This window comes from Megalobrama amblycephala, linkage group LG22, assembly GCF_018812025.1.
Source record: "Megalobrama amblycephala isolate DHTTF-2021 linkage group LG22, ASM1881202v1, whole genome shotgun sequence".
In the NCBI taxonomy this organism is placed as follows: domain Eukaryota; kingdom Metazoa; phylum Chordata; class Actinopteri; order Cypriniformes; family Xenocyprididae; genus Megalobrama; species Megalobrama amblycephala.
In genome coordinates, this window is record NC_063065.1 from 3,622,140 (window position 1) to 3,648,367 (window position 26,228).

The following is a 26,228-nucleotide window of genomic DNA, read 5'->3' on the forward strand; positions in this document are numbered from 1 at the left end:
GTCACTTTGGGTGGCGCAATTGCATACAGTGTTATAAATATATATAAGTCATGGAATAAACTTCCTGTTCATCAGTGGTGTGTCTATCTGTTCACACCGCCCTCTAGTGGCACAGTGATGTAGTGCAAGATGACATGAATTTAGAGCCTCATTTAAATACAGAATGAGTTCATTTGCATATTGATCAGATGCTTCAGTGCTCTGAGAGTGTTTATAGTGCTGTGAGTTTAACACTTCATCACTGACACACACAACAATCTTCATCAACATGACCTTCATCATCATCTTCATCTGGACTCTCACAACGTTTGCTCAAGGTTTGTGGAGCACAAGTTTGATATCAATTCATTTCTTCAAGTATATTGTCAAAGTTTTGAGTTGATTTTCTTCTTGTTGTGTGTTTCAGAGTGTAGAGGACAGATCACCGTCACTCAGAGTCCCTCAATGACAGCAGCTCAACCAGGACAAACTGTGAACATCAACTGTAGAACCAGCACAGATGTGTATTACAGTAGTTCTTATGGACATATTTTAGCCTGGTACTTACAGAAACCTGGAGAAGCTCCTAAACTCCTGATTTATTTTTGCAAACACCCTCCAGTCAGGAACTCCATCTAGATTCAGTGGCAGTGGATCTAACAGTGATTTCACTCTGACCATCAGTGGAGTCCAGACTGAAGATGCTGGACATTATTACTGTCAGAGTTTCCACTATCCAAACAGTCAATATGTGTTCACACAGTGATAAAGAGTGAAGCAGATGAAGCGACTGAAGCTGATGGAGAATGAACGAGTCCCTCATGTGCTGCAGAGAAACACACTGTTGGTCTCCATGAGTGAGAAGAGCAGCAGATCTCCTCTGAACACTGCCGTCTCCTCACACAGGCCGGCCGCTCCGTGTGTCCTCACAGTGTCTCCATCCACTCCTGCTGCTGCTCCAGCTGTACAGACCGTCCTTCTCCAGGAGCCCAACGCTGCTCTCCTGAGACCTGCTGCTCCCGTCCACCTTCAGCTCAGGCTCCAGTTTGACGGGAAGCCCTTGTTGGCCACACACACCAGTGTCGCTGTGTTCAGAGAGGAGATCTCTGCGCTGACGCTCACAGAGAAATCACACTGACCAGTGGCTTTCCTTTAGGATTTGAGAGAAAACTGGGAGAAATTCTCCAACAGCGAGAGAAACAACATGAAGAAGAAAATCACATCATTATTAGATAAACGCATTAATGCTCACAAACTCCTATAAATGAAAAGAGAAAATGTTCAGAATATGGTTCATATTCTGGTAAATTTGCTGATTGATTATGAAATAACTTAAAAGGAAATATAATTGAGTTTCAAACTGATACTTGAGATGTTGTACTGTTCCTAAAATATGATACAATATAATCACATGTTTAAAGCAATAAAGTGTATTAAAGATGAATAAACCTTCATTTAACACAGGGTCAACAACAATTCTGCCGCCATATTTTATTTTCACCTTTCATATCTTCTATTTAATATACTTCACCCAGCTAACACCTTTTTGTTCCAAGAACGTTTTCCTCCAACGTTATGAGAACATTTAAAACTCTTCTGCAAACAATGTATAAATAATGTTTTTGTGCTAACCTTTTGAGAACATTATTAAAGACCAGATAACGTTGAACAAACACTCTATTAATGTTACTGGAAGAACGTTTGTTCATAACTTTGAGAGAACATTGCCAGAACGTTAGCCAAAGTTAAGAGAGCGTTGCCTGTTAGCTGTAGGAGCTTGTTTGAGTTCACTGAGAGAGCTCCACTGATCGGAGAAAGAGCTTTACCAAATCATCAAACAAATAACTAATCTAAGCACATATATGCAGTATAAAGCAGTAGTGCAGTTATAGTCCACAATAATCACAAGACTGGAATACTGTGTTTCACACTCACACACCCTTCTGATGAAACTGACCATCCTTTCCTCACTTTCTCCTCAACTGAAACTTTTTGCACAATGGTGCAAATACCAGTAAATTGACTAGCACAAACCTTAGTAAATCACCTTGTGTGATTCATTTAAATATTCTCCTCCCATAAATTTTGTGTCTGAAAGAGAAACTCCTACAAATGCATGTGCAATATGCAATTGAGCTTTTCAGCTCAAATTTTTCCACCGCGTGTCTTTAGTAAATCCTGACAGTAGTGTTTAAACACCAAAAGAGGGTTTGCGCTTGCACTAGCTGTTAGTAAATCTGACCCTTACTGTGATCTGATCTGTGACAGACGGGTTTGACTCAACTAGAATCAGAGAAACTGAGAGAGTAAACTGATATCAGATCAAACAAACAATCATGGTGCCTTACAGTAGGTAGTTTTGTTTTTGTACATCAAACTCTGCACTGGTCTGAACCTTCTCTGTGACCTCTGACCCCTCCAGCGTCCAGCTCACCTGCGCCCCCTGCATGTAAGGGAATATGTGTGTGTTTTGGTTCAATGTTGTGACCACGTTATCTGACATGACACAGTTCAGAAAGTCTCAGAGAAGGTCTGATGATGTTCTTTCTACAGAATAAACTCAACCTGTATTCAACCCCTGATGTGTTTTATACACGTTTGTTTCTCACAGCTGTAGAAAGTGTTTCTGGATTGATGTTTCTGAGCTGTAAAGGATCCCAAAGACAATTCAAGCTACATGCTAAACCTATTATGTTAGGTGGTGTACACGTGCATTAAAGCTATCCAAAGGCCAAATGTTTGTCTTATGTTGGCCATATACCCTGTTAAGTACACTTTGCAGGGCTTGTACCCTTTGGCTCAAACAATGACTTTAGGCCAGAACTAAAATACTGTTTGTCACTTTTGCAGCCGTTACAGTTACACACACAGGAGCCCCACTGAATAATTCATCACTGTATTAACTGCCCTTGTTAATCTCTGTCCTGTTCATCAGAGGTGTGTCTGTCTGTTCACACTGCCCTCTAGTGGTGCAGTGGTGTAGTGCAATATAACAGGAATTAAACTGTTGACACTGTTTTCTCTCACTCCAGTTTTGCTCTGAAGGGTTTCTGTCATCAGTACAGCTGTGATCACCTGCGGTCTCGTACCTGCAGCTGAATTACAGTCGAGCTGATGCTTAGATAATGGTAATATAGTTCTGAAACATTTCATCTTATCACAATTTATATTGGTCCTAAATGTTATGTTACATTTTTAAAGTTCACACTTAGTAGTGTATGATGATTACGTGATACATAATGTTGTGATTGACAGGATGAGATGAACGAGCTCCTCCTGAACCTTCATTTAGAGCCTCATTTAAATACAGAATGAGTTCATTTGCATATTGATCAGATGCTTCAGTGCTCTGAGAGTGTTTATAGTGCTGTGAGTTTAACACTTCATCACTGACACACACAACAATCTTCATCAACATGACCTTCATCGTCATCTTCATCTGGACTCTCACAGCGTTTGCTCAAGGTTTGTGGAGCACAAGTTTGATATCAATTCATTTCTTCAAGTATATTGTCAAAGTTTTGAGTTGATTTTCTTCTTGTTGTGTGTTTCAGAGTGTAGAGGACAGATCACCGTCACTCAGAGTCCCTCAATGACAGCAGCTCAACCAGGACAAACTGTGGAGATCAACTGTAAAACCAGCACAGATGTGGCCAGTTATTCCGGAACATACTTTTTCAGCTGGTATTTACAGAAACCTGGAGAAGCTCCTAAACTCTGGATTTATGGAACAAACACCCTCCAGTCAGGAACTCCATCTAGATTCAGTGGCAGTGGATCTAACAGTGATTTCACTCTGACCATCAGTGGAGTCCAGACTGAAGATGCTGGACATTATTACTGTCAGAGTTTCCACTATCCAAACAGTAAACATGTGTTCACACAGTGATAAAGAGTCGTACAAAAACCTCCGTCAGTCAGAGTCACAGTGACTGAACTGATACTGCAGCTGCTCAAAGGAGGATCTGAAACAACATCGTCACACAAACATCTGAAATAAAATCATCTAAATTAATCTGCCACTCTTAATAATTATAGAGGTCAGAAAGAGATTTTGTGCTCTTATAGATCAGTCACACATTTGAGATCTGACTGATTTCAGTTGCCGCCTTTTATTAATAATAGATGTTAATTTTCATAATTCTCCATGGTTATTTGATTTGAGTATCTCATCCTAACATGTCATTTGTACACTATACACTGTATTCATACTATATACTGCAGACAGTAAGAGTTTTATATCAGCTGCTGTTTTAATTGTAGTCCTGATCAACAGTTCAGTTCAGACACGCCTCTCCCTCCTCTGCACCAATCACAGCCTCTGATCAGAAAGAGCAAGATAAGAATATTAATTTGTGCTTTTAACTGAATTTTTATTGAACACTTGTTCACTAAACTATGAGAAGATACAAACTGGTATCTGATGATAACATGAGCTGATAAACCTCAGTGTAACTGATGAATATGAACAAACCTCTGATCCAATGGAGAGAAACTGGAACAGGAGAAACTTCTTCAGCTGGTCCTTACAGAAACCTGGAGAAGCTCCTGAACTCCTGATTTATTCCACAAACTGCCTCAACAGTGTCATTTACTGAAGTCAAACAGTGAATCTGAGCGAGTTAAACTCATATTTCATCATCAGGTGGAGTGATTGTGTTTCTCTCACAATAGAGCAGATGTTCATCGTCCTCAGAGGAGTTTGATGATCCTGTGACTCCAGAAACACTCAAAATAACTATTGAGCAGAAAAACATGTAGAAAAGTGTTTTTTTGCATTTTGAAATGTAGAATCTATAAAAACTCAATAATAGATTCTTGTTCATGAAACTGTTGTATAAAAGCAATATCACACTTGTAATCGTGATGTTGGTCTGATATTGGGATTAAACAGCGCTCCTGTTCATCTGATGTTGCTTTATCAATAAAGGATTATATTAACATGTGAAATGTTTTGTGAAATCTCAATGAAACCACATCAAACCATCTTAAACCTGTCACTGCTGAAGCGTTTGCATAGAGAGTGTTTTACATGAGCGACACACGCTTCAGTGCTCTGCATGTGTTTATAACTCTGTCAAACATCAAACATGATCAACAACTGTTTTTCACTAGAACTGAACCTACAACCAACAAAAATGACTTTCAGCACCATATTGATCTGGACGCTGGCAGTATTATGTCGAGGTTTGTGTCAGTAAAGATTACAGACATTATTTACTTGTTATTTTTATGTGTTGTGAAGATATATGGTTGTAAAAGTGTTTGTGATTTCTAATCTTTCTCTCTTGTCAGAATCTGTTGGTCAGGTGACAGTGACTCAAACTCCCTCAGAGCTGCTCTCTCAAACTGGACAATCAGTCACTGTGACCTGTAAAACTAGCAGTGATCTAGGCTGTTGCTGTAATGGCAAACAGTGTCTCAGCTGGTTCTTACAGAAACCTGGAGAAGCTCCTAAACTCCTGATTTATGGAATAAATAGCCTCCAGTCAGGAACTCCATCTAGATTCAGTGGCAGTGGATCTGGGAGAGATTTCACTCTGACCATCAGTGGAGTCCAGACTGAAGATGCTGGACATTATTACTGTCAGAGTTATCACTACATCAACAGTAAACATGTGTTCACACAGTGATAAAGAGTCGTACAAAAACCTCCGTCAGTCAGAGTCACAGTGACTGAACTGATACTGCAGCTGCTCACACACTTTCACACACTTTCACACACTACTGACACACAGAGGACAAACACAGGAACTACACATGTGCTCAAAACTGACTTATGACTGAAATCTGCTCTATTAGGGCCAGATTTACTAAACAGAGCAAATTACAGTGAGAACACAATTCCAGAAAAGTGCTGATGTGAGTGTAAAGTTCTGCACTGAATCTACTGACGTGACGACGCTCAAATTAAAGAACACAGACGGATCATTTCCATAATGACCAACACAATCACCTAAGAGCAGCGCAAATTATCATTTAGTTTTTTGGGGCAGTTAATAATGGTGCAAATACCAGTAAATTGATTAGTGTAAACCTTAGTAAATCACCTTGCATGATTCATTTAAATACTCTCCCAAAAATGTTGCGTCTGAAAGGGAAACTCCTGCATGTGCAATAAGGTCAGCCACAAAAATAACTGCTCACGCTTTTCAGCGCTAATTTTTCCACCGCGTGTCTTTAGTAAATCCTGACAGTAGTGTTTTAACACCAAAAGAGGGTTTTGCTTGTGCTAGCTGTTAGTAAATCTGACCCTTAGACTGATCTGATCTGTGACAGATGGGTTTGACTCGACTAGAATGACAGAGTAAACTGATATCAAACAAACAATCATGGTGCCATACAGTAGTTTTTGTTTTTGTGCATCAAACTCTGCACTGGTCTGAACCTTCTCTGTGACCTCTGACCCCTCCAGCGTCCAGCTCAGCTGCGCCCCCTGCATGTAAGGGAATATGTGTGTGTTTTGGTTCAATGTTGTGACCATGTTATCTGACATGACACAGTTCAGAAAGTCTCAGAGAAGGTCTGATGATGTTCTTCCTACAGAATAAACTCCACCTGTATTCAACCCCTGATGTGTTTTATACATGTTTGTTTCTCACAGCTATAGAAAGTGTTTCTGGATTGATGTTTCTGAGCTGTAAAGGATCCCAAAGACAATTCAAGCTACATGCTAAACTTATTATGCTAACTTATTATGTGCATTGAAGCTATCCAAAGACCAAGTGTTTGTCTTATGTTGGCCTTATACCCTGTTAAGTAAACTTTGCAGGGCTTGTCCCCTTTGGCTCAATCAATGACTTTAGGTCAGAACTAAAATACTGTTTGTCACTTTTGCAGCCGTTACAGTTACACACACAAGAGCCCCATTGAATAATTCATCACTCTATTAACTGTCCTTGTTAATCTCTGTCCTGTTCATCAGTGGTGTGTCTGTCTGTTCACACCGCCCTCTAGTGGCACAGTGATGTAGTGCAAGATAACATGAATAAAACTGTTAAAGGGTTTCTGTCATCAGTACAGCTGTGATCACCTGCGGTCTCGTACCTGCAGCCGAATTACAGTCGAGCTGATGATGCTTAGATAATGATAATATAGATTTAAAATATTTCATCTTCACAATTTAAATTGGTCATAAATTGTATGCTATAGGGGTGACCCTGAATAGTCGACGATTCGAATCTTCGATAGGAGAAGCCTGATTCGACTACCAATCTCACAGTCGAATCGTCGCAGAGGTGTTATGAGAAGAGATATGGGGGCGCTCAATATCTGATTTTACATAGACATACCGGTTCTTTCCCATTAGGTTAATATACAGCCTATTTTGTTAATACCATAAATAAAAATGTGAAAAGAAAGAAGCTTTTAATAAATATTTTTAATGTGCGTGAATAAATCCAACCTGTGACCGATTTAAGTTTCACTTCCATGATCCGTGACCGGCAGATGAGCAACTTTACGGCAGGGATTAAATCTTCAACAATGTCTGGGATAAAGTGTACAATTGGATGCACTTTGAAATGGTAAAAGATGATCAAAAAACCGTATGATGCAAGTTGTGCCAACAGCTCATGTCCTAGAACTCAACAACGACAAACACTGCGGCGCGCTTCTGCCGGCCAACGAGCTGCCCAGCCAGCAGAGCCATGTGGGGCCCAAATGGGTTTGACCTGGGCTATCTAACTGGGACCCAGCCAGTTTTGCACCCAGTTTCCATGGAGGCCCCACATGGGTTAGCCCAGATGAACTGAACACTGCTCAGTGTGCACACTACAGGCTGTTAAATGAAACACAGAAACATGCTGGAGTTAATGAGATAATTAGGTGATAACGAGCAGAATCACTGAAGGACAGAGAAACAACAAGAACTACGACTTCAGCCACAGCCTTCGATGAAATCAACTGAAGATAAAAGACATTAAATCATTCAAGATCTGATTAAACATCTCCACAAACAGCATCACCAGCTTCACTTATTACTAACCAGACTGACTTTATTTCTGACATTCATCTACAAAAGTTGTTATTGAGAATTACCAGAGGTTTAGATGTTGATGATTTGTTGAAAATACGTTTGGTTTGATGTCACCGTGATCGAGGTCAGCGCTTACTTCAGTTAGGCAGTTTGCCTCTTGACTATAACTTTTAATTTCTTCTCTGGCTGTTTGTTATGGCAAGAAAAACAAGAGACAATGTGGTCAGCTGTTAAATTATAATAATATAGTCATCATTTAGTGGCTTAATTCACTGATCTAATGACTGAGCTTTTTATGAGCGAAACGTGTTTAAATTTGTGCTGGATCTCCTCTTGAATTACAACACTAAAAATGTTTTAATCAGAAAATTTGAAAAACACATTGTTCACTAAACACTTCAAACCTCCTGCAAGATTCACTTACACAGACATCAAGAATCAGCGTATGATTCTCAACAATGGTGACATGCTTCATGGTGCAATGCATTCTGGGAGCCATGGATGAGTTTTGTATGAGGCACCCAGAATGCATTGCACCATGAAGCATGTCACCATTGTTGAGATTCATACGCTGATTCTTGATGTCTGTGTGCGAGTAAAACTCACAGGAGCCCAAAATATGTAAATGGTGTGATATAAATCGTTTGATGTTCTGATTAAATTCTATTATTCTCTTGCTGTAGAATCATAACAACAAAACAGAATGAATAACATACTACCCGTATAAATATCAATGAGTTAAGCCAATATATGATGATTATATTCTTATCATCAATCAGCTTACAGCATCTGATTATATTTTCTCTTGCTGTTCTCAACATAACAAACAGACACAGCTGTCAAGAGAAAAACTAATGTTAAAAAGTCAAGAGCCTGACTAAAGCACACACTGATCGCCACAATGGTAACATCAAATCAAACTATTACTTTCAAATAAGTAATCAACATCTAAGCCTCTTCTTAATTCTTAATACGAACTTCTGTAGATGTCTGACAGAAATAAAGTCAGTCTGGTTAGTAATAAGTGAAGCTAATGTTGTTTGTGGAGTTGTTTAATCAGATCTTGAGAGATGTAATGTATTTTATCTTCAGTTGATTTCATCCAAGGCTGTGGCTGGAAGTAGTTCTTGTGTTTCTCTTTCCTTCAGTGATTATGCTTGTTAACAGCAGGTGTTCTTCACTAATACAAAATCATTATTCAATCACTTAATTATCTCATTACCTCCAACACTGATTAAGTGTTACATTAAACAGCCTGTAGTGTGCACACTAAGCAGTGTTCATTTCATCTGGGCAAATCCATGTGGGGCCTACATGGAAACTGGGTGCAAAACTGGCTGGGTCCCAGTTAGATAGCCCAGGTCAAACCCATTTGGGCCCCACATGGCTCTGCTGGCTGGGTGACTATAGCGCGCTATTTGGAAAGACTCAAACGGACACAGGCAGATCGCGTGAAAGACTGGATTTTTCTCTCTCAGTCAGGTAGGGTAGCTACAAGTGATTTCAAACTATTTCAGCCAGATGTAATTTGATTTTTGGATGCTGTTAATGTTTAGCTAAAAAGACTGCCACTCCAGTTTAGCGTTTATTGTCTCTGCAGTTAAAATGACAAGTTGACAATTCTAGCTATAATTTTGTTATTTTAATAATTTCTTTAATTTTAATTTATTTATTGATCACTCTGGGTTATTTAATTTAACTATTTCTGGCTTGTGTTTTGAATATATGTTCCCCTGCACTTCAGGCATTTTGCATTTATTAGAACGGTATATTCTGTTCTAATTCAATTCTGTAAATTAATGTTTGATAAAAAAAATTATATATTTGGTTATTAGGCCTATGGTTTTTGGTGCATCAATGTTGCGCTGTAGATTAGCTTGCTCGCACAGACAATTTAGCCGATGTAGGCCTAATTTGATTTGCCAACATATGAAATGTATAACTGTCTGCAGTGTGGCCTTTCTGCAGTTATTAATATATATATATTATAAAGTTTATTGATCCAAAATGTTTTTATTCATTTTCTTCTCTATCTTTGAGAGTGTTCTGTACATCGTGGCTGTGAATGTTTATCCAGATTAAGTCTATCACTTGACAGGCAGTTTGGTCGGTTTATAGAAAGATGTTTCTCTGTGCTGTGTGTGAAAGAAAATAAAAATTGTCTTAAGCCGCGGGTAGACTATAGCCAGGCCTTACTTCATTTTCCGTGTCCCGCTCCATCTCGTGCACAGTTCAGCGCGCGAACCTTTCAAAATCCGTACACACTCTCTAGTGATTCGACTATCAGTCGAATACAGGCAATCTGATTCGAACTGGATTCGACTATGTAAATCCGTAGTCGAGGACACCCCTAGTATGCTTCATTTAGAGCCTCATTTAAATACAGAATGAGTTCATTTGCATATTGATCAGATGCTTCAGTGCTCTTAGAGTGTTTATAGTGCTGTGAGTTTAACACTTCATCACTGACACACACAACAATCTTCATCAACATGACCTTCATCATCATCTTCATCTGGACTCTCACAGCGTTTGCTCAAGGTTTGTGGAGCACAAGTTTGATATCAATTCATTTCTTCAAGTATATTGTCAAAGTTTTGAGTTGATTTTCTTCTTGTTGTGTGTTTCAGAGTGTAGAGGACAGATCACCGTCACTCAGAGTCCCTCAATGACAGCAGCTCAACCAGGACAAACTGTGAACATCAACTGTAAAACCAGCACAGATGTGTATTATAGTAGTTCTTATGGACATTATTTAGCCTGGTACTTACAGAAACCTGGAGAAGCTCCTAAACTCCTGATTTATTTAGCAAGCACCCGTCAGTCAGGAACTCCATCTAGATTCAGTGGCAGTGGATCTAACAGTGATTTCACTCTGACCATCAGTGGAGTCCAGACTGAAGATGCTGGACATTATTACTGTATGAGTCGCCACTGCATAACTAATTGGCTTGGTGCTTGTAATGCTGATTATGTGTTCACACAGTGATAAAAAGTCGTACAAAAACCTCCGTCAGTCAGAGTCACAGTGACTGAACTGATACTGCAGCTGCTCACACACTTTCACACACTTTCACACACACTCAACAGTGAAGATTTTCATAAATATTAAATGAAATATAAAGCATTCATTAAGTTTTTTCACATGGTAAATACTTAATCTATAACACTCTTTATCTTATTAAATTAATCTAACACTATATCTGTGAGGTTCATAATTTGGCCGCATGTTCTCGTTTCATCATGTATCTGCTGGTGTTTTCATGCTCCACTGAGTGAAGTTTATTTATAAAATATGAGCTAAAGCCCTGATCCAATGAAAGAGCCGAAACAAAAATGACACAAAGAAGAGCTCAAAGACACAATTATATTTTATTTAATGACTGAAGTTTAATAAAATCACACACATAGTCTTGTGTGAAAGGCAGAAAGCAGAGCAGATGAAGCGACTGAAGCTGATGGAGAATGAACGAGTCCCTCATGTGCTGCAGAGAAACACACTGTTGGTCTCCATGAGTGAGAAGAGCAGCAGATCTCCTCTGAACACTGCCGTCTCCTCACACAGGCCGGCCGCTCCGTGTGTCCTCACAGTGTCTCCATCCACTCCTCCTGCTGCTGCTCCAGCTGTACAGACCGTCCTTCTCCAGGAGCCCAGCGCTGCTCTCCTGAGACCTGCTGCTCCCGTCCACCTTCAGCTCAGGCTCCAGTCTGACGGGAAGCCCTTGTTGGCCACACACACCAGTGTCGCTGTGTTCAGAGAGGAGATCTCTGCGCTGACGCTCACAGAGAAATCACACTGACCAGTGGCTTTCCTTTAGGATTCAAGAGAAAACTGGGAGAAATTCTCCAACAGCGAGAGAAACAACATGAAGAAGAAAATCACATCATTATTAGATAAACACATTCATGCTCACAAACTCCTATATATATGAAAAAAAAAATGTTCAGAATATGGTTCACATTCTGGTAAATTTGCTGATTGATTATGAAATAACTTAAAAAGGAAAATATCATTGAGTTTCAAACTGATACTTGAGATGTTGAGATGTTCCTAAAATACGATGCAATAATCACGTTTAAAGCAATAAAGTGTATTTAAGATGATAAAACCTTCATTTAATACAGTTCTGCCACCATATTTTATTTTCACCTTGTGATATCTATATTTAATATACTTCACCCAGCTAACACATTTTTGTTCTGAGAACGTTTTCCTCCAACGTTATGAGAACATTTAAAACTCTTCTGCAAACAATGTATAAATAATGTTTTTGTGCTAACCTTTTGAGAACATTATTAAAGACCAGATAACATTGAACAAACACTCTATTAATGTTACTGGAAGAACGTTTGTTCATAACTTTGAGAGAACATTGCCAGTTACGCTAAAGTTACGAGAGCGTTGCCTGTTAGCTGTAGGAGCTTGTTCGAGTTCACTGAGAGAGCTCCACTGATCGGAGAATGAGGTTTACCAAATCACCAAACAAATAACTAATCTAAGCACATATATGCAGTATAAAGCAGTAGTGCAGTTATAGTCCACAATAATCACAAGACTGGAATACTGTGTTTCACACTCACACACCCTTCTGATGAAACTGACCATCCTTTCCTCACTTTCTCCTCAACTGAAACTTTTTGCACAATGGTGCAAATACCAGTAAATTGACTAGCACAAACCTTAGTAAATCACCTTGCGTGATTCATTTAAATATTCTCCTCTCATAAATTTTGTGTCTGAAAGAGAAACTCCTACAAATACACGTGCAATAATGTCAGGTGCAGAAATAACTGCTCACGCTTTTCAGCTCCAATTTTTCACTGCGTGTCTTTAGTAAATCCTGACAGTAGTGTTTAAACACCAAAAGAGGGTTTGCGCTTGTGCTAGCTGTACTATAGTAAATCTGACCCTTAGACTGTGATCTGATCTGTGACAGACGGGTTTGACTCAACTAGAATCAGAGAAACTGAGAGAGTAAACTGATATCAGATCAAACAAACAATCATGGTGCCTTACAGTAGGTAGTTTTGTTTTTGTACATCAAACTCTGCACTGATCTGAACCTTCTCTGTGACCTCTGACCCCTCCAGCGTCCAGCTCACCTGCGCCCCCTGCATGTAAGGGAATATGTGTGTGTTTTGGTTCAATGTTGTGACCACGTTATCTGACATGACACAGTTCAGAAAGTCTCAGAGAAGGTCTGATGATGTTCTTCCTACAGAATAAACTCAACCTGTATTCAACCCCTGATGTGTTTTATACACGTTTGTTTCTCACAGCTATAGAAAGTGTTTCTGGATTGATGTTTCTGAGCTGTAAAGGATCCCAAAGACAATTCAAGCTACATGCTAAACCTATTATGTTAGGTGGTGAACACGTGCATTAAAGCTATCCAAAGGCCAAATGTTTGTCTTATGTTGGCCTTATACCCTGTTAAGTAAACTTTGCAGGGCTTGTACCCTTTGGCTCAAACAATGACTTTAGGCCAGAACTAAAATACTGTTTGTCACTTTTGCAGCCGTTACAGTTACACACACAGGAGCCCAACTGAATAATTCATCACTGTATTAACTGCCCTTGTTAATCTCTGTCCTGTTCATCAGAGGTGTGTCTGTCTGTTTACACTGCCCTTTAGTGGTGCAGTGGTGTAGTGCAATATAACAGGAATGAAACTGTTGACACTGTTTTCTCTCACTCCAGTTTTGCTCTGAAGGGTTTCTGTCATCAGTACAGCTGTGATCACCTGCGGTCTCGTACCTGCAGCTGAATTACAGTCGAGCTGATGCTTAGATAATGGTAATATAGTTCTGAAACATTTCATCTTATCACAATTTATATTGGTCCTAAATGTTATGTTACATTTTTAAAGTTCACACTTAGTAGTGTATGATGATTACGTGATACATAATGTTGTGATTGACAGGATGAGATGAACGAGCTCCTCCTGAACCTTCATTTAGAGCCTCATTTAAATACAGAATGAGTTCATTTGCATATTGATCAGATGCTTCAGTGCTCTGAGAGTGTTTATAGTGCTGTGAGTTTAACACTTCATCACTGACACACACAACAATCTTCATCAACATGACCTTCATCATCATCTTCATCTGGACTCTCACAGCGTTTGCTCAAGGTTTGTGGAGCACAAGTTTGATATCAATTCATTTCTTCAAGTATATTGTCAAAGTTTTGAGTTGATTTTCTTCTTGTTGTGTGTTTCAGAGTGTAGAGGACAGATCACCGTCACTCAGAGTCCCTCAATGACAACAGCTCAACCAGGACAAACTGTGAACATCAACTGTAAAACCAGGAGTGATGTGCAGAGATGGAATAATGGGAATGAAGGTTTAGCCTGGCACTTGCAGAAACCTGGAGAAGCTCCTAAACTCCTGATTTATTATGCAAAAATACTCCACACAGGAACTCCATCTAGATTCAGTGGCAGTGGATCTAACAGTGATTTCACTCTGACCATCAGTGAAGTCCAGATTGAAGATGCTGGACATTATTACTGTCTGAGTCTTCATTGCAGAAAAGGTTCTGATGGTGGTTGTGTGGGTGATGTAACATTCACACAGTGATAAAGAGTCGTACAAAAACCTCCGTCAGTCAGAGTCACAGTGACTGAACTGATACTGCAGCTGCACTGTTAAAAAATAAACGTTAAAAAACAGTGAAATGCAGGGCAGCACAGGGTGCCAAACATTTATCATTAATGAAAATAACGGTCAATGATTGGCAAAAGTGTCTGCCAAACAAAAACTTCCTAATTCATTTTCTAGAATTAATTTTGTGAAACATTCTCTGCAAAAAGTACATCTTTTGCAATTAACCATTAGCCAACAACAGCACACACATGAGCTGATATAACTATCACTGCATCAACAACTATACAGTTATTGCTTTTAAACAAGACAACACAACATCCCTAACTTTCATTCCTTTGCTGGACTGAAGCACAGGCTCTATTCTTCTGCACAATGGTGACCTCAAAAATCTCAGACATCAGAACATTAAACACTTAAGCTGAAAAGATAACACTGAATTAGTGTTGAAGTTAATTAAGTGATTAATTAAGTAATGATTGAGCATTAGTGATGAACACCTGCTGTTAACAAGCAGAATCACTGAAGGAAAGAGAAACACAAGAACTATAACTGATTTCAGTCAGATGAAATCAACTGAAGATAAAAGACATTAAATCTCTCAAGATCTGATTAAACAACTCCACAAACAGCATTACCAGCTTCACTCATTACTAACCAGGGCAGAGTTTCCCAAAAGCATTGTAGGCTTACGATGCTTTTGGGAAACGCTACCCAGACTGACTTTGTTTCTGTCAGATGTCTACAGCAGTTCTTATTGAGAATTAACATGTTTTTATGATTTAGATGTTGATGTCTTATTGAAAATAAGTTCTGGTTCAGGTCACCATTACGGTGGTTAGTGCTTGCTTTAGTTAAGCAGTTTGACTCTTGACTTTTTAATGTTACTTTTTCTTTGGCTGTTTTAACTGTGTTTGTAATGGCAAGAACAGCAAAAGAAAATGTGATCTGATGATGTTGGCTTGATGATAAGAATGTAATCAACATGTAATACTCTCATTTACTGATCTCATTCAGAGTCTAGTTTCTGATTATATAGGTTATGTTTTAAAAACTGCACATCATTGATAACAGTAGCCTTGTGACTGCATCTCTTGATACTCATCCCTGGTGATCATAACTTCAAAAATATGAATAATTGTTCACATATATATATATATATATATATATATATATATATATTTTTTTTTTTTTTTTTTTTTTTTTTTTTTTTAAACAGACACTCTGAATACACACAAATATCAAGAATCAGCATATGAATCTCAACAATGGTAACAATGGCTCCAGTGATACATAAAGCTTGAGTTGAGTTTCGTGACAGAAACAGATCCTCCATCATCACAGGACAGATGTGTTTACCTGCAGCATTAGTGCTGGTGATTTTATAGTGATTCTTTCTGCAAGTTACATCATTACACCAGTAGATGGAGACAAGAGACTGACTTCATGAGTGAGTCGATTAATTATCAACTGAACTGATTAAAAACAGGAATTATTGTGTTTCTCAGAGTCGTTGCAGTTTGTTCTTCTGTGGCTTAGTTTGGAAATATTTCAGTTAGCAGAACAAAAACTGGCAATATAAATTACTAAAATGTAAAATTCTCAATAATAGATTCCTGTTCATTAAACTGTTGTATAAAAGCAATATCACACTTGTAATCGTGATGTTGCTCTGATATTGGGATTAAACAGCGCTCCTGTTCATCTGATGTTGCTTCATCAATAAAGGATTATATTAATATGTGAAATGTTTTGTGAAATCTCAATGAAACCACATTAAACCATCTTAAACCTGTCACTGCTGAAGCGTTTGCATAGAGAGAGTGTTTTACATGAGCGACACACGCTTCAGTGCTCTGCATGTGTTTATAACTCTGTCAAACATCAAACATGATCAACAACTGTTTTTCACTAGAACTGAACCTACAACCAACAAAAATGACTTTCAGCACCATATTGATCTGGACGCTGGCAGTATTATGTCGAGGTTTGTGTCAGTCAAGATTACATACATTATTTACTTGTTATTTTTATGTGTTGTGAAGATATATGGTTGTAAAAGTGTTTGTGATTTCTAATCTTTCTCTCTTGTCAGAATCTGTTGGTCAGGTGACAGTGACTCAAACTCCCTCAGAGCTGCTCTCTCAAACTGGACAATCAGTCACTGTGACCTGTAAATTTAACAGAGATCCTGGCTGTTGCTGTAATAGCAAACAGTGTCTTAGCTGGTACTTACAGAAACCTGGAGAAGCTCCAAAACTCCTGATTTATGGAATAAATACCCTCCAGTCAGGAACTCCATCTAGATTCAGTGGCAGTGGATCTAACAGTGATTTCACTCTGACCATCAGTGGAGTCCAGACTGAAGATGCTGGACATTATTACTGTCAGAGTTATCACTACATCAACAGTAAAGATGTGTTCACACAGTGATAAAGAGTCGTACAAAAACCTCCATCAGTCAGAGTCACAGTGACTGAACTGATACTGCAGCTGCTCACACACTTTCACACACTTTCACACACTTTCACACACACTCAACAGTGCAGAAACACAAATATGATCTTAATATCAGCTTTGTTGAGTTTCATCAGTATTTCTTCAGATAATGAGAAATTCTTTTGATGTTATCATCATTTTTAGATCATTTATGGTTTATTTATCCTCATTTCCACTCACTCAATATTTTAAAGTCACTGATATTTTTGATCATGTACTTTTATTATTATTTCTTCCTAATCTTAGTTATACAGTAAAGATCTGAGGAACTGAAGCTGTCGATCACACAGCGAGAGTTTATCTGGACACTTCCCAAAACTCCTGTTATAATCAGTGACGCTCTTACACTACACAATCAATCTCTGACTGTATTTACATCGTGTTTGCATTGTTAGTTATGGTGAAAGCATTTCTGGAGTGCAGAAATTTAGTTGTAATGACGAGATCACTGCATTCACACCATCAACAGACTGTCTGTCATCTGCTCAGTTTCTCATCACTGCAACCTTCCCTGTGATGAACAGATCTAAATATAAGACAATAATCAACACTTTTCACCAATTGTTAATCTAACTAGAGGATGTACATGTTCATTAAAGCTGTCTAAAGACCAAGTGTTTGTCTTACATTGGCCATATAACCTGTTACATCCAATTTGTAGGTCACTATATTAGGCAGCCTGTATGTATCCTTTGGCTCAACCAATGACTTTAGGCCAGGACTACAGTACCTGTTTGTCACTTTGGACACAATTACACATAGTACTATAAAATAACTATTGTCAATATTGAGTTTAACAAACAAGTGCTCGTACAGCCACAGTTGATTTCATTTGCTGGAGCGGCTGAGAAGAGTGTGCTGTCATTATACAGTACAAGAGTGACCTCTAGAGGCGAAATAAAAACTATCACTGATGCCTCGTAGAGTTTGTTTTGACACGTGACGTGAGGCTTCACGCTGCACAGAGCGGGACACGTCAAAAACGGATTTAAAACATAGACAAAAAAACAGTATGTTATACAGTGTACACTACTGTACATGTTTTCATATCATTATAAAGTAATTAGTTTGTTGAGTAGATGCTGCATTAGTGGTGAACAGTATGTTTGCCGTCGAGGCTGAGAGGATGCTAACATTAGTAGTACCTCAAACGGTTAAAACAATGTGACAAAAACACCAACTGTTTAATGTCACGATTGTTATCATTCATTTGCATTAGTTTATATCCATTTGTTTGCTGTTATGCATTCATTATCCAGCGAAGTTGTATATTTAAACTGTATCCTCATCATGCAGCGACAGAAACATAACAGATCAGAAATGTATTCGATTTCAGTACCTTTTTTATCAGCACTGTAACACATTTTGTGATTAGATAATCATCAAGTTTTCTAAAATAGAGGCAAATAATGTGTGAAAGTATACATATTATAGACCTATGCTATGCCTTTGTGTGTAAAGATGGTAATTTTTAAGCATGACTGTTTGGATTTATATGAAATGGAAACACTTTACAATAAGAGTCCATTTGTAACATTAAATAAGGCTAATAAAAGTATTGTTCATTTTTAATTTCAACATTTACATTTTAACATTTTAAAGTTGTCTCTTACATTAGTTATAATGCACTACGAATTAACATGATCAATGTATAATTAATATATTAGTATTTTTTTATTTAAAAAATACAATAAACATTAATTCAAAGAAACAAAATGTAAGAAAACTGAACACAATCTTTCTGCTCAAACTGTGTATAGAACAATTTTTAATGATATTTTTTGCTCCTTTTGTATTTTACATTTACTTTCAATACTTAAGTATGTTTAATATCAAAAAATACTTTTCGTACTTAAGTACAAAAAACATCACATACTTTAAAACTTTTACTCAAGTAATATTCTAAACAATGACTTTAACTTCTACCAAAGTCATTTTCTGGTAAGATATCTATACTTTTACTCAAGTATGGTTTTCGAGTACTTTATACACCACTGATGTTTTTTTATATCAAACAAAGACAAGTGAAATGTTTTGTGAATGAAACCACATTAAACCATCTTAAACCTGTCACTCCTGAAGCGTTTGCATAGAGAGAGTGTTTTACATGAGCGACACACGCTTCAGTGCTCTGCATGTGTTTATAACTCTGTCAAACATCAAACATGATCAACAACTGTTTTTCACTAGAACTGAACCTACAACCAACAAAAATGACTTTCAGCACCATATTGATCTGGACGCTGGCAGTATTATGTCGAGGTTTGTGTCAGTAAAGATTACAGACATTATTTACTTGTTATTTGTATGTGTTGTGAAGATATATGTTTGTGATTTCTAATCTTTCTCTCTTGTCAGAATCTGTTGGTCAGGTGACAGTGACTCAAACTCCCTCAGAGCTGCTCTCTCAAACTGGACAATCAGTCACTGTGACCTGTAAAACTAGCAGTGATCCAGTCTCCTGGTGTGATGGCAAACACTGTCTTGCCTGGTACTTACAGAAACCTGGAGAAGCTCCTAAACTCTTGATTTATTATACAAACACCCTCCAGTCAGGAACTCCATCTAGATTCAGTGGCAGTGGATCTAACAGTGATTTCACTCTGACCATCAGTGGAGTCCAGACTGAAGATGCTGGACATTATTACTGTCAGAGTTTCCACTATCCAAACAGTCAATATGTGTTCACACAGTGATAAAGAGTCGTACAAAAACCTCCGTCAGTCAGAGTCACAGTGACTGAACTGATACTGCAGCTGTTGTGTCGTCAGTGCAGCACAAAAACAACCAAACGTGATAATATCGAGCACAATTATCAGAATCATCAAAAATCAATATATGAAAGTGAAGAGATTGTGATTTTTCATGTTCAGTGACAAGTTGAGAAATTATAATGATTTTAGGAAGAACTGAACAACCTTTCTGTGAATGAGATACACCAATCCACCTTAATGTTCAACACAGAAGCTGTTTTCCATGAATATTCCGATTCATGATCCACTATAGGGAAATAACAAGAAGAATATCAAAGTGCAGTAAACTTTAAAACTATTTGCACTACAAACCAGTGTGTTTATAATGAAGTAAATACATTAAAATAATATGGTAAAAAATATCAGTTTGCAATATCAAGCAGCATAACAAGCTGGGCTGTGTTTCCTAAAAGCATCGTAGGCCTAAATAGATCATCGTAGAGCCTTTGTCACCAATGATCTCTACAATCAACTTAATTCTTAGATGCTTTTGGGAAACACAGCCCTGTTTTATACAGCTAAAAATAACTGGAAGCCAGAAATAAAAACATATAGAAAAAAAATAGAAAAAGCATTTTCAGTGTCAGTGTCAGAAATATAATGAATCTATATTGCATTAAATTAATTATTTGATCACAACACATCACATAAACATCTTCACACAGAGATTGATGAAGAATAAAATCTAAAGATTTCCAAACTTCTAAACAAGTGAGAAACAATTAACGACCACAAATATCAGTTTTCATCTGTACATGGACATTTTCATTTCTGAGTGATAGATTTCAACAAACAGAAACAAACAGATCATGCAGACGACAAGTTCAACATCTAAACTGCTGCACATTTACTGAATGTTCAGACTTGAACTGCTGGTCAACAGTCTGACAGCTTATAAAAGCTCAAAATGACTGTTTAATACTCTCAACATCACAAAACACCTGCAGTCCAGTGATTCTCAGATCGAGTTTTTGTGCATTTGTGTTTTTCTCTGTATAATGTGTCGATGACGAGAGAAATAAAGCGATGGAGGGTTTTTGCTCAGAGAGTCACTTTGCATCGGCTCATGCTTCAGCGCTCCGAGTGTTTATAGCGTTCAGACTCAAACACTTTATAACACACTGCTGTTTACCACGGTACAAACCCAACAAACACCATGAATCTCTTCAGCAGCTTCATCTGGATTCTGGCAGCTTTTATTCCAGGTAACAGACGTGAAAGCTCGTCATTTTTGAGTCTGTAATGTTCATTTCATCTGATTAAACACATTAATGTTGTTGTCGACAGCATCCAGAGGAATCACTGTGACTCAGCCTGAAGCTGTGACTGTTTCTGAAGGACAAAACGCCAAAATAGAATGTAAAACTGATACTGGGATATATGGATATGGTTTAGCTTGGTATCAGCAGAAACATGGAGAAGCTCCTAAACTCATTATTACTGGTGTAAATGATCGCTATGGTACCATTTCCAGTTGATTCAGTGGGAATGGAAGATCTGGAGGGACTGATTTCACTCTGACCATCAGTGGAGTCCAGACTGAAGATGCTGGACATTATTACTGTCAGAGTGCACACAGTGGTCCAGTGTTCACACAGTGATAAAGAGTCGTACAAAAACCTCCGTCAGTCACAGTGAAAATTTTCATTAGTATTAAATTAAATATAAAGTTTTTTCACATGGTAAATACTTAAACTATAACACTCTTTATCTTATTAAGTGAATCTAACACTATATATGTGAGGTTCATAATTTGGCCGCATGTTCTTGTTTCATCATGTATCTGCAGGTGTTTTCATGCTCCATTGAGTGAAGTTTATTTATGAAATATGAGCTAAAGCCCTGATCCAATGAAAGACAAAAATGACACATTGACATAAAGCTACATTTGTGTTTTATTTATTTACTGAATTTTAATATAACAGTGACTGAATGATAAAGCACTGAAAAATGACATTGCAAATGAGAAACGAGTTGCGGTGTTGATGAGTGTAATAGGTTAATCTACATAATGACTGCTGCGAAGCTTAATTGCTCCGGATAAGCCCAATGTGAAGTCATATGAAGTCATTGTAACTGTTTTGAAAGAACATTTCTCTCAGAAACCGATCATGATTGCAGAAAGATTTAGGTCTCATAACCGCAGTCAACAGGTCATCTCCACTGTGACATGCAGCGAATGGACCACGCCGATCGAGCCAGATGTTAAAGGAATGGAGATGTGAGGATTTGTGGAGATTTTAAGGTAACAGTGAATCCAGGCCTTTGTGTTGAACGTTACCCGATTCCACGAATAGAGGATTTATTCACATCATTGGCAGAGGGTCAACGCTTCACCAAACTGAACCTCTCCAATGCATACTTACAAGTGCCCTTGACAGAAGATTCACACAAATGCCTCACTATCACCACGTCAAAGGGGCTCTTCTGTTACAATCGATTACCATTTGGTATTGCTTCAGCTCCTGCAATTTTTCAAAGAGCCATGGATCAGATTTGACAAGGCCTTCCCAGTGTTCATTGCTATCTAGACGATATATTAGTGACTGGATCAAATGACAAGCAACATCTCAAGAATGTAGACACAGTCCTCAGTCGTCTGGATGAGTTTGGGCTGTGTGTCCAACACGAGAAATGTGAATTCTTTAAAGATTTGCTGCAGTATTTGGGCACATCATACATGCTCAGGGTCTTCATAAGTCACCAGAAAAGGTCAGGACAATCGTGGATGCGTCTGCACCGAATAACGTCAGTCAACTTTATTCATTTCTGAGACTTGTAAACTATTACAGTCGATTTATCCCTAACCTTGAAATTACACAAGAAAGTACTGAATTTCTACCAATATCTGTACAGGTGAAAGTTTGCATTGCTTACAGACCACTGTCTGCTGACAACAATCTTTAGTCCAACAAAAGCCTTTCCATCCATGGCTGCGGCTCGGATGCAGAGAAAGACAAATACATAATTCACCTCTCTGTGTTTAAAGTCACCATGAAATCAAAACTGACTATTCTTGTTTTGTTTTTTTATGAAATATTGCAGTATTTATAAAATGATTTTTTAATGCACATCATTATTTGTTAATATTCAGCTAAGTTTTTAAAGTTCACACTTATATTTGATGTTGTGATTGACAGGATGAGATGAACGAGCTCCTCCTGAACCTTCATTTAGAGCCTCATTTAAATACAGAATGAGTTCATTTGCATATTGATCAGATGCTTCAGTGCTCTGAGAGTGTTTATAGTGCTGTGAGTTTAACACTTCATCACTGACACACACAACAATCTTCATCAACATGACCTTCATCATCATCTTCATCTGGACTCTCACAGCGTTTGCTCAAGGTTTGTGGAGCACAAGTTTGATATCAATTCATTTCTTCAAGTATATTGTCAAAGTTTTGAGTTGATTTTCTTCTTGTTGTGTGTTTCAGAGTGTAGAGGACAGATCACCGTCACTCAGAGTCCCTCAATGACAGCAGCTCAACCAGGACAAACTGTGGAGATCAACTGTAAAACCAGCACAGATGTGGCCAGTTATTCCGGAACATACTTTTTCAGCTGGTACTTACAGAAACCTGGAGGAGCTCCTAAACTCTGGATTTATGGAACAAACAGCCTCCAGTCAGGAACTCCATCTAGATTCAGTGGCAGTGGATCTAACAGTGATTTCACTCTGACCATCAGTGGAGTCCAGACTGAAGATGCTGGACATTATTACTGTCTGAGTTTCCACACTGGTCCAGTGATCACACAGTGATAAAGAGTCGTACAAAAACCTCCGTCAGTCAGAGTCACAGTGACTGAACTGATACTGCAGCTGCTCACACACTTTCACACACTTTCACACACACTCAACAGCAGAAGGTTTTCAAACACACAGATCTAAACATTCTTCTACAAACGTTTTCTCTCTCATAAACTTTCATCAAGTCAAGTCAGCAGACCAAACACATCTGAAACCAGACAAAATGGACCTGATGGACTAATTTCTGTTTCTCATCATTTATCTTTGGCCACATTTAGCATATGACAAAGATTGGGTATGTGAATGTGTTCAGAGATTTTGACTATAGGAAAAAGAAATATTGAATTGAACTCTATTCAAATAAATAAAATGAACAAAATGATTGAACATAATCTGTTCATGTTCAGTAAAAAGCCTATACCACACATCAGGAAAACAGATTGAGAAAGTGAACAATTTAATCAAATGATCTTGAAGTAATTAAATCCACAATTTCTTTTATGGCTTAATTTAAACAGATTTCAGATGAGGTCGTGTGAAAACAACAACGTCACATACTATCGTTTGCAAAGATTACTTTCTGGTTTATACTTCATATTCAGTAGGTTCTCCTCATCTTTTGATCAATGAATTTCCATGACTTTTCCGGTCATCTGTCATCATGAAAATCATATTTTCACTCATTCATTCACATAAAGCAAATTCTAACCACTAAAATATTTAGAGTTCAGTCTTTGGCTTTGTTTTACATTTACATACTTTTATCTTCTCTGTTCCTGATGGATGGTTTTTGCTGCCCCTGTTGGTCATTGGTCCCATGAGCACCATATATTCACAATGCTCGCATTCAAACAAAAATTAAGACATTTTTCAAAATTATGCAGTAGAAATGAAAATCATACAGGTTTGGATCATGCATATGAGGGAGAGTAACAGATTTTTAGGTTAAATATCCCTTCAAGACTCTGAGAAGAAGCTCTTCTCTGTTCGAACCCTTCACTATTCCCTACATTACTCCATCCAAATGTGCCACACAAGTCCTGAAAGCGTCTCGATCGCCCTTAGGTGGCTGGATGCAGTATAGATCATAAACCCCGCCCTCTCCATGTGATCAAATGAGACGTGAGACAAACTAAACAATCAAATTACACTTCAAATAATTGTTTTCCAAAGATGGTTTCTGTCATTTTATATAGGCATAATGGGTTGTTCTGCAGTAAAGAAGGAGAAAACAGTACAAACAAAAACAGTGAAAATACTGCAGAGCTCAAATCACAAGCAGTCATCTTGATGTACCGACTCTCTGCAGGATCACCTCCACATTTTGTCTCAGCTCAGTAACATCTGACACAGCGCTGGAAGCTGTTTTCACTAGTGGTTAATTGTGGATACATCACAGAAGAATATGATATTTTACACTCACTGTTTAAAGGGGTCATGACATGAGAAATTATTCTTGGTCTTTTGGCATATAAGAGTCTTTGTATCATTATTACATCCTGCAAGTTCCATAACTTAAAACGTCCTCGTTGTCAATAAAAAAAATCATTTCTATAATCAAGCTGTAAAAAAGCTTTGTTTGGAACAGAGGTGCGTGTGACGTCACATGGGCACAATCATTTGCATACGACTGCCTCTGGAGCAAGACAACACCTACTTTTACATCATCGCATCATTGGCCCCGCCCACTGGTGTTCAGCCAATGAGCAGCGAGTGGATCTAAAGTAGGCCGAGATGTTTATGATAAGATTGATAATAACAAGATTGAGATGTCACACAGACATTGTGCTGTTCCTGTCTGTGGAAAAACATCATCTTTGCATAAGCTGCCGAAGGATCCTGATGTCGGAGAAAAATGGATTCAGTTTATTTTAATGAATGTCCTATAGTCACATCAGTGCTGACTTGTTTGTATTGTACATTTTACCAGCGACTGTTGTGATTGATGGTAAAAATCAGCCTTAGAAGGACCAAACCAGTTCCTCAACACCAAAACAAAGAGACTTCCATGTGGAATCAAAGAAAAAAACAAAGAAATCTCATGGAAAATACTGATAAACTAAGAGGCGTTAAGTGTGTTGACGTCCACACAAGAGAAAATACATCATTCACCTCTCTGTGTTTAAAGTCACTGAGAAATCAAAATGGACAATTATTGTATTTTTATGGAATGTTGCAGTATTTATTATAAATGATTTATCAATGCACATCATTATTTTTTAATATTTAAGTTTTTAAAGTTCACACTTATATTTGATGTTGTGATTGACAGGATGAGATGAACGAGCTCCTCCTGAACCTTCATTTAGAGCCTCATTTAAATACAGAATGAGTTCATTTGCATATTGATCAGATGCTTCAGTGCTCTGAGAGTGTTTATAGTGCTGTGAGTTTAACACTTCATCACTGACACACACAACAATCTTCATCAACATGACCTTCATCATCATCTTCATCTGGACTCTCACAGCGTTTGCTCAAGGTTTGTGGAGCACAAGTTTGAGATCAATTCATTTCTTCAAGTATATTGTCAAAGTTTTGAGTTGATTTTCTTCTTGTTGTGTGTTTCAGAGTGTAGAGGACAGATCACCGTCACTCAGAGTCCCTCAATGACAGCAGCTCAACCAGGACAAACTGTGAACATCAACTGTAAAACCAGC

At 38.0% G+C, this 26,228-nt stretch overlaps 1 long non-coding RNA gene and 5 gene segments (V, D, J or C); 5 read left to right on the forward strand and 1 right to left on the reverse strand.

Annotated features, from left to right (window-relative positions):
• Positions 1–4,072: 4,072 nt before the first annotated feature.
• Positions 4,073–4,933, reverse strand: LOC125257497. The gene is made up of 2 exons (XR_007182402.1): positions 4,454–4,933; positions 4,073–4,300 (listed from the first exon to the last, which is right to left on the reverse strand). It is a non-coding gene; the product is annotated as an uncharacterized LOC125257497 (long non-coding RNA).
• Positions 4,934–5,026: 93 nt separating this feature from the next.
• On the forward strand, positions 5,027–5,781 carry LOC125257472. The segment is given in 2 exon segments: positions 5,027–5,166; positions 5,275–5,781. Coding segments are annotated over 2 exon segments (435 nt in total).
• Positions 5,782–10,457: 4,676 nt separating this feature from the next.
• On the forward strand, positions 10,458–14,545 carry LOC125257488. The segment is given in 2 exon segments: positions 10,458–10,498; positions 14,181–14,545. A coding segment is annotated over 1 exon segment (321 nt).
• Positions 14,546–16,342: 1,797 nt separating this feature from the next.
• On the forward strand, positions 16,343–17,021 carry LOC125257473. The segment is given in 2 exon segments: positions 16,343–16,550; positions 16,659–17,021. Coding segments are annotated over 2 exon segments (435 nt in total).
• Positions 17,022–19,173: 2,152 nt separating this feature from the next.
• Positions 19,174–19,758, forward strand: LOC125257474. The segment is given in 2 exon segments: positions 19,174–19,324; positions 19,421–19,758. Coding segments are annotated over 2 exon segments (435 nt in total).
• Positions 19,759–23,127: 3,369 nt separating this feature from the next.
• Positions 23,128–24,115, forward strand: LOC125257490. The segment is given in 2 exon segments: positions 23,128–23,165; positions 23,255–24,115. A coding segment is annotated over 1 exon segment (288 nt).
• Positions 24,116–26,228: the final 2,113 nt, after the last annotated feature.